Source organism: Sycon ciliatum, chromosome 4 (assembly GCF_964019385.1).
Source record: "Sycon ciliatum chromosome 4, ocSycCili1.1, whole genome shotgun sequence".
In the NCBI taxonomy this organism is placed as follows: domain Eukaryota; kingdom Metazoa; phylum Porifera; class Calcarea; order Leucosolenida; family Sycettidae; genus Sycon; species Sycon ciliatum.
In genome coordinates, this window is record NC_088646.1 from 22,727,336 (window position 1) to 22,737,258 (window position 9,923).

General features: G+C 46.2%; 1 protein-coding gene across 1 annotated transcript; it reads left to right on the forward strand.

Moving 5' to 3' along the window:
- Window positions 1-1,187: 1,187 nt before the first annotated feature.
- On the forward strand, window positions 1,188-3,043 carry LOC135813470 (tyrosinase-like). Its single transcript, XM_065326563.1, has one exon. It carries the CDS (start codon window positions 1,730-1,732, stop codon window positions 2,738-2,740), a length of 1,011 nt encoding a protein of 336 aa, XP_065182635.1. The 5' UTR covers window positions 1,188-1,729; the 3' UTR covers window positions 2,741-3,043.
- The last annotated feature ends 6,880 nt before the right edge of the window (window positions 3,044-9,923 follow it).

Sequence of the window (9,923 nt, forward strand, 5' to 3'; positions counted from 1 at the left end):
TATCCTACTTATGCCAGGTACCCCTACGCATTTCCAGAACAACGAACCTATTTGGAGATCTCCTACATCATGCAGTACATGAACATCTTCTGATGGTTATCAGTTGTCAATTGAAAGAATGGTCGAGCAAGGTCAGAAGGAGATTCCTCCGTGGATGTTTGGCATAAGATTTCCTTTCAGTTCCAGTGCATATTGTAGCATCTTCATGATCTTGTCTTGAGTCGTGAGCGGTGCGGAAGTCGACTGAATTGCCGCGGTGCTGGAGTTTGTCGTTGAATCAAACTACCGTCACTAGTTAGATTACAGCTTGGACTCTTTGGGAGTAAGTGTTACTATAATTATGGTACAGTGCTGATTTTCACATGCGGCATCTCATAATCAGGTTTGCTTGCAAGTAGATGCATTTGCATACACTGTTTTGTATCACATTTCAATCCAATCTATTGTAGCCTTTTCCAATCGGGTTGAAGTGCATGTACACTGGTATTATAAACTTATTTACGAAGGAGACAGTCCGTTGATGATCTTCAACTCTTCGAAGTACAATGTACATTGCTGACCCATTCGGGATACTTCGTGGTTATTCGACGTTCTTTATCCTCAGATTCAGTATAACAGAATACTCTGTAGACGAATTCCAGGTCATTCTTCTTTTCCATTGTGTACTGTTCCTCGTCAGTGTGCCGTTCTGTGTGGAGTGTACACGCGCATGTGGTGTCCGTTGTGTCTGTTTATGTATGGTCCGTGCGCTGGAGTACTGCCGCCGTACAAGTTCACTGCCTTTCAGGCAGTGAACTTGTACGGTGGCAGTGCCCTAGCGTACGTACCGTGCACCGGGATTTATATTCTATATAAATCCCGCGCGGGATTTATACTGGCCAATATAACCATGGCTAGACGAGCGCTGATTGGCTGAAAACAGGCCCTCCGTACCGTACCATGGTATAAAAGTGCAGTGCCCATGGCCCACCCTTTGCAAAGCTCTCACTTCTCAGGTAAACGGACTATTTCCTACAGTAGTTCGAAGGCGCCGGACTTGCACTGGCAACTGGACTGAGTTGAGATTCGGTTTGGTTACAGCTACCTACGGGAGTGTTGTTTCTTACTTTGGTTACCGTCTGATAATTATGATAATTACCGTCTGATACAGATGCTATGATGTGACGACCTATAGTTGTAATGGCGAACAGTGCATCTCTCGTGCTGTCTATGCTCGCACTGCAGTCATTAGTTTCCAATCACTTCGTCCTATCACAGTTCCCTGTTGAATGTTTAGACGACACCAGCCTCGCCAACAGAAAGTGCTGTCCAACCGTGAGGATATTAGGTATTAATCACGAATGTGGCGGAATCTTCCGTGGATCCTGCAGAACTATTTCAGACTCACATTGCCACACAGAAACCTCCTCCGACCCCAAGGATATCCTGGAATATCTAAAGAATCCGACATACGAACCGTCTCGCTACCCCTGGCCTAACCGAGTGTTCACGCAAGTATGTGAGTGCGAAGGAAATTGGGCAGGCTATAACTGTGACGAATGTAAGTTTGGGTACGTGAGAACCCCAATGGGACAGGGCGGTGTTGCGCGATGTGTGAAACGCCAGACACCCCTAGTGCGGAGAAACTTTCTCACCCTGAGTCCTTCAGAGCGCGATGATGTGCAGAAACTCGTTGCTGCCTCTCGAAATAGAACGGGGGCTGGTAAGAGTCGCTTTGGCGTGCTAGTGGATGAAAGTCACTTTCCTCGCACCCCAGGCACCAGTAGTCCATCACAACTCACCAGCCGTGATTTCAAGACGGATATCTCTACATACGAGTTCATGGCATGGATACTTCGCCTCCAAGGACAGCGGCGCCCCACCAACGGGGTTTCCCCATGTGTACATTGACTTTGCCCACAGAAATCCCTCTTTCTTGGTATGGCATCGGTTGTACATGCTGCTGTTTGAGGCTGAGCTGCAGTTGGTGTCTGGAAACTCATCATTCGCCCTTCCGTACTGGGACTGGTTAGACAATAGTACCAGAGACACCTTGCTCACAGAGAACAAGTTTGGCAACCCAACAGGCCTGACTGGAGTACTGGCAGACTTCACTGTCACCTGCTATGCTGCTTCATTCTATCCTTGGGCCACATGGCGTGGTAAGAACAGTTTGTGCACACGCGGAGAGTTTGATTCCACAGTCAAGGTGTCCAGGAAATTTGGCCCTTGTGAAGAGACGCAATTCCTTCCCAGCAACCGAGATATCTGGGACGTATTGACAACCACCGACAGATACGATATGGAAAAGTATAATATAAGTTCGACCGGATACAACAGCTATCGCAAAGTTTTGGAGGGTTCCACTCCATTGACTGGCAAGAAGTACTGTCAAAACCGATGGTGGAATACTGTTCACGAACTTCACAACGCCGTACACATCTATACCGGTGGAACAATGGCCAACGTAGCAGCTTCCACAAACGACCCACTCTTTTGGCTTCATCACAGTATGGTGGATAGAGTGTTTGAGATCTTCATCAAGAGGAACGGTGAGACATACACACTGACAGTGGGTGCACCACCAGGTCACAATGCTGATGACTGTATGGTGCCGTTCTATCCCCTGCATCGTAACAAGGACTACTTGAAACTGTCAACGAAGCTTGGCTACCAGTATGACAGTCTGCCAGAATACGCACATGAACCTGTCCGACACGAGTGGAGTCAATGCGCAGGTAAGTCTTGCATGCAGCCATAATGGTGCTGCACATGTACATAATTTCTTGCATTATTCCTCTTTTGTACTTTGCCTTGCAGCGCCGCCATAGTCACAGTATGGAAAGCAGCGAGAAGTATCCTGCGCTAAATGATGCTGATGTACAAATAATTGAATTGCTCTTGGCTGTTTCGGTCCATACCTCGATTCTTGTCTCCGATGCTGTTATGCTCGATCTGGTTGAGCTCCGCAAGAATAGCTGAAAGAGTGCCGAACTGGGAGATGTGCTGTATACTCTTGTTGCTATTTGCTGTATCTGTGCTGATGATGATGTGCGTGCTACGATTACCCCAGCCAATACAATGTCCTGTATGTACATGTTGAGCTTAGTCAGTGCCTCTTCCGTGATCATTCTTTTTCTTGACACCAACCACGCCAACAGTCCGAAGCTATCTCAGGACTGTATTATCAATGTCTCCTGTTACTAACCACTACATTGTAAACCATACTATTCAGCTATTTCATGCGGAGAATCAAGATTGTTTTTGGATCTGGTGTGCGGTTGCTATGTGTTGCCAAGGAAAGTGGGTTCTCTCAGTTTGACATATCTCTCTGATCTCAAATGTGTGGGACGTTTGTCGGACAAATCCGGGGATAGGCGATGACTATTTTGCTTGTAACTTTAGTTTCCTTTGTCCGATTTAGAAAAACTAAAGACCAAACTCCTCAGGGAGCTCTAACCTATCCAAAAAGCAAAACATAAGCCACAGAAAACCGATTTGAAAAAATGGTCTGAAGTCCCTATATGTATGGAGTAAACCTACATGTACCTCAGGTGGTCAGCTCAGATCAGAGGCATTCTTTAGACCAAATGCAGCAGGGGCAGTGAAGCTCCGATCCGGGCTCCCGAGTGCAAGTCAAAGGTAGACTTAAGGTGGCAGTCTGGGTTCGCGGCCCGACCGCATGAACACAGCCGTAACTTCCATAATAATTGATGAATTTTGCTCAAATCTTGACCACATACCCAGTGTATTTCACTAAGTCCAATGAAGTATAAATCAAGCTCACACATGGGAATCCGCAGACACAATAGTCAAATCTGCGATTATGCCGTACCACCAATACCTTAGACGCAATATGCAAACGCAGAAAGAAGCTGGGTAGAAACTGAGTGCTCCACAGGATTTCCTTCACATATACCTAGGTGCTAAGTGGAGCGGAATTTTGAAATCATATTCAGAACAAAGTACTCAAGCTGTCAAACAAAAATCATGCAATCGCGCAAAATTTAGGTCCTCGATCAGTAGCACTTTACTCAAAGCTACTAGACAAATATAAAAATCCATGACACTTAGCACCTTGATAAATGCTCACAGTTTCCAAAAATGTATGGTTTATGGGGTCTGTGACTTACAGGTTCTTCGCTACGCTGTCTAAGAGGTACGGGACTCAGTGGAAAATGGAGAAAAAAAGTGCTCTGTGCAAGTACAGATGGAGGTATGTCTGTCCAACTAGAACTTACTAGAACTTAGTCGAAGCCACCAGCTTCATATGTCAAACCTTCTTCCTCTTGCTGCTCATCCTGGATGCCTTTCCTGATCCTCCTTCGCTTCTTTCGTGACCTCTTCCCTTCTTCTGACTTCTTTCTGGCAGCATGTGCCTGTCTCTCACGGTCTAGCAGCTTGATGAGACGTGTCGTATGGTGTCCAGTAGGGAGGCCCATCTCGTCCAGAACGCGTTTCACTGCCACACCTCCATCATTGAACCAGGCCACGGCCAGGTAGACGCACATCTGGACAGTGGGAGCGGATGCAAAGCCTGTCTTTGGACACAACTGCCACACGAGTCCATTGAACGCTTCGTTGCGATTCTGCGTAGCACCCTTCTGGCAGCGCTCGAGCAAACTCCGGTCGGACAACCGAATGTAGACCGGCTTCAGTTCCTTCCATACTGCCTCTGGCAGGATATTGTGGTGGGCGTAGACATCACCACCTGCCTGTTGCTGCTGCCATCTACACCAGCTGTTAATTCCAGGCGGACAATACTGGTGCTGAGGTTTACTGTCGCTGGATGCACGATGCATGAGGGATGCCCATATGGCCCTGGCCATGGCTTGCAAGTCTCCGCTGTTGTTCCGCACAGCCATGCCATAGTAGGCTTGCAGCTTGTCGATCATGGCATCCGTGAGGCGACCACGTCCGCCTATAGTGCGCCCATCAGCAAGCTTCTTGCCCGCAAGGTTTTTCTTCAGCTTTCTTAGGCTGGTACCGATGCGTTTTTGAACGTGGCCGACACATTCCTCCTTGACTACAGGCACCTCGGGCCCATACGGACAAGCGTCACGCACAGCCTTAAAACTCTTGGTATCTCCATCACCAATGTAGGTGGTGTACCTCAGCTTGCGGCTCTCAAAGGACCTGGCCCACAGAGTCTTGGCGGCTGCACTCTCCATGGCAGGAGCTGATACAGTGGTGTTGACTGAGCAATCGTGTTCGGCAATCTGTCGATCATAGTCATCTTTGGTTAGCTCTCCCTTCTCTTTTCTAGACGCCAAGTGCGTGCACTTGTGGCAAAACTTTGAAAGCACTTCGCAGTCCACCACTTTGCCGACATCATATGCAATTATAGTGAAGGCTCCGAAGAGCGATGCGAATCCTCGGCGCATCCAGGTACCGTCATAGGAAGCAGCGATATCGCTACCCCCATCTGCTGCGGACACTGCTTTCTCAGCTGCCTCAGTCATGCTACGCTCAGCGACGTTCTTGGACGCGGAATGCAGGCCTTTAGCATGGCTGTAAAATGTCGACCGACTCATAGGTGATGGCATATTCAGTGCACCCGCCAGCTTTACCATTGATTGACGTCCACGGCCAATCAGTCGCATTCCGAATACTGCTCGTCTGTTCACCTCCCAGACCCGATTGAACTTCTTGGACATAAATTCGCTTGCTATGTCGCCGCAGTTAACACAGGAAAGCTCCAGGCATGATGCAAGGCCTCCCCGTTGCGATTCGCTGATCGTGACTGCGCCATTACAGCCACTGCAACAAACTGCAGCTGACAAAAGCTGCTGAAGGCACTCGAGATCAATCAGGCGAAATCCATGCGCCCCTTCCTCACACTCTTCATCCAAGTCACTGTCGGAGGAACTGCTGTCGACTTCACCGCCACTTCCATCACTATCGCTGTTTGAAGACGTGGCTTCAGCTGACACTTCAAGGTCGTCATCAGACAGTGGCAAGTCAGGAATTTGTTTTGCAGGCGAAATTTCACCAGAGGGAGCCTTCGGCGCCTGAGACACTCCATAGAACGTTCTTTTCCTTTTCTTAGATCGTCCGGGCTTTCCCTTGGCTCTAGACTTCCCCATAGTAGCCAACGAAGGGGTTAGCTCCAAGAAACAATTACTCCAAAACAATTACTCCAAAAGTAACTAGTTTCAACAGCAGAGCGATCAGCTGAGATCATGAGAGTCGAAATTTGAATTTTTTTGAATTTGCGCATGCGCAAAAGTTATCTTGGTTGCCATGGTGACAAACATCGTGCGCGGCTGTCAGTCTGCAGCGCAGAGGAGTACCAGGAGTCGCTCCAGAAAATTTTAATGAAATCGCTCAAAGATTGACGGTAAAAATCGGAATAGTGTGCAAACCTAAATTTTGTAGAAATTTGCTGATATTTCAGTATTTCAAAAACAATTGTGCAGACTTTGCGCGGCTATATCTCCGGAAGGAAGCACCCGATTACGCTCAAATTTTCAGGATAAACCCTTTGGACCATACACAAGACGCTGCCAGTGAAAAAATACAGAAAATCGAAACTTTGTTTTTTGACCCTCTGAACCCAGGAGTAAACCTACATGTACCTCAGGTGGTCAGCTCAGATCAGAGGCATTCTTTAGACCAAATGCAGCAGGGGCAGTGAAGCTCCGATCCGGGCTCCCGAGTGCAAGTCAAAGGTAGACTTAACGGGGGCCCGGGGGCCGGGGGGGGGGGTACTTCTGCCCGTTCCTACCATAAAAAGGTAGATCTACAAGCAAAATACTGAATTATTATTATTATTTGTAAAAAGGAGAAGAAACAGTTATGCAGCAACTATCCACGACTGTAACAATTATTATTATTATTATTATTATCAAATTTTTGACACAAGATGATAAACGGTCAGAAAGTGCGATAATACTAGTAGGGCACAAAGCTGACAGGCTACTGAGACATTCAACGACCCGAGTTTTGTGCCCTATTATTATTATTTGAACTCGGATGTTGAGCCAATATAGTTATTTTATGATGAAGAAAGGAAAAGGACAAAATGTTACGAGTTATGACAAACTGTCCACCAACGTAACCAGATCTAATACAGTCAGTGAGTGCGACAAAATCGGGCACAAAAACTGACAAGGACTTGAAGGAGTACTGAGTAGCCCTTGGCGGATTATGCCGGCATAATATTTGGCATAATCTTGGGATTTCGTCAAAAAATTATGCTCCGGCATAATATACGGATTCCTACGTGTAAGGTCGGCATAATCTTTTGGTTTAGACAAAAATTATGCTTAGGGGCATAATACAGCTTTGTCAGAAGGCCTGCAGATGTTTTTTTTTAAATACCCCAGTTACGACTCCTTGTCATAGCCCTTGGCGGATTATGCCGGCATAATATTTGGCATAATCTTGGGATTTCGTCAAAAAATTATGCTCCGGCATAATATACGGATTCCAACGTGTAAGTTCGGCATAATCTTTCGGTTTAGACAAAAAATATGCTTAGGGCATGGCCGTGTGTGTATGCGTGGTTTCTCACTCCTCTATGTTACCTTGTATTGGCACATTTAGGGTACCCTGTAAGAAGGCCTTAGGCCTGTGGGGATTGCCCTATCAAAATTTAATAATAATAATAATAATTGTAGAAGAGAAAAGGACATATGGATACGAGTTAAACAAGGGCTATAATTTGCCTATAATGCTCTAGGTTTGGGTCAGAAAGGAAGAAGGGCTGCACATATTCAATCTGCCACTGAATCCGGCGCAATATTTCCCACAAGCTCCACCACCTTGTAACACTATAAGACATAATCGAGTGGCCAGTGGCTGCTCTCCATTGCAGCTTTGACACAGGGCTATGGCTGAATAGTGTATAATACTATCCCCGCATTATCCAGGGAGTGACATGTGAAAACTATGTTAGGGATCATTGGGATGAGTTTATCATGGCAACTGGCAGTCCTGCCTGCAAAACAAGCTGTCACTGCATTGCCATTGGTTCTGTGACAGTGAATAATATTTTCATCTGAAACAGCAGATATTAGGCTGATCTTGAATCCAGATCCCTTCCATTTGCCGTGAGCGTGAAAAAATGTGGCCAGATTATTTTGCTGCTCCAGTTACTTTAATTTTATAGCCGTCTTCTCCTTGTGGTGTTGCATAGACAACTGGGTGGCAACATTGGCAAGAGTACTCTTTTATGTTGATAGCACTTGACTCAGTCACTGCTGTCTTGGGAGTACAGCTGTCGACATCTAACTGTATGTGTTTCATCAGGAAACTCAGACACGCGCTGCTGCAGAGCGCTCCTAACGACTAATCGCTTGGTGCTGAATCCATGAGTAATTCTAGTTCTTTTGGAGCCAGTTCGGCTGGACTCAGCAAAGGCAGTTCGTCGGAACAACATGCATCTCTTTCTGCTTGTAGCTGCTGTTTCAGCCTGGTACACATTTATCTAAAGATGGGCGTCTACTTCAGTATCACTACTACTACTACTACTACTACTACTACTACTACTACTACTAGCTTAGTGACACTATCTTCAGAGCCTGAGGCACAACGAGAAACTTCTCTTTGGCTTTTCGATATTCACCTCTACTCCATGACTTTCTATGTTTTCGACCAAACAGTTTCCTCCTTGCAGATCATTGTTGCGAATTTTTGCAACAGCTTTGGTTGGGCAGTAGATAGCCCTGACTACATACATACATGACTTGTAGTTGTACTAAAAAAATACAGTACTAGTAGTCAATGCTACATCAAGTGCTAAAAGTGTTACGTGTGACTGTCTACACAAAGGGATCCACGATCCAGTAACCTGGCAACACGAGGAGCTGCGCCTACCTCATGACATGAGTGTAGCCGATTGTGGCCCAAAAGCTGGGATTTCCCGATATTATTATCCACTGTGAAAATCCAAATGCCGCTCAAATCTCACAACATGCTCGTTTTTTCCTTTCTTTTATAAATACTCCACAATGCTCTGAGTCTGATGCTCGGATAGTCCTATAATGCCGAATATAGTGCCGGCATTATCCGCTGGCCCCTCGTTGGTCAGTATCGTGCAATGTTATCGCATGAGCTGATTGTAAAGTAACTGATGGTGTTAGTGGATGTTATAGCGTAACTTGTAGCTCTTTGGTCCTCATTTCTTCTTGTGTATTATTTGTTTTCGTTACATTTTCGAACATTGCATTCATTGTGTCATTTTCCAGTACAAGAGGCTTCCTCAGAAGTAAATTATTTTGTATGTTTTGTGGTCCACTCTCACAGCTACAACAACACACACAGATGTCTCTGCTGAGAGCGCGGTGGCTCGGCAATGGCTCACAACAGTCGATAGAAATACTGATACAGTTGTTGCCGTGACAGCGAACAGCACGTCCAACAACAGTACTAACAGTAGGGTACTGCAACAAACACAAAACCAAAACGCAAGAGACCACCCCCCCCCCCCCCGCACAGCATCTCCACATCGCCACACCACACGGGTCATAAGTTCACACATTGCCTTGACGGCCCATGAAAAATCCAACCGACCCTTCAGTTCAATCGTGCATTCGTCTCATGCAGATCCATCCCCTTCGCTAGCCCACTACTCTGCAGCTGTACATGCACAGTACATGATATAACCTAACACTGGTTAAAAACCAGTGTTAGATAAACCTTGTTATAGTTCACGCAATTGTTAGATTGACAGCATGAAACAAGGTGGAGGACACTGTGTTCGGAAACAGTGACCTTACTACAACCTTCCGCGGTTGGCAGAGCCCCGGTCCCTGCGGACCATTTGAACCATAATTATGGGTATCGCACCCGGTTCTGACCCTCATTATGCTAGGGGGTTAGGAGACTACTCCTTATGTCGTCTCGTTTTCTTCGCTCTATATGTACAGTACATTATTATACAGAAACCTTGCTTGGTAGTTTAACATGTTTTTCGATTTTGACAGCATGTTACAAGGCGA

Excerpts from the sequence above, each read along its gene's own strand:
- LOC135813470 (XM_065326563.1), top strand. The coding sequence starts at position 1,730 with ATGAAAGTCACTTTCCTCGCACCCCAGGCACCAGTAGTCCATCACAAC.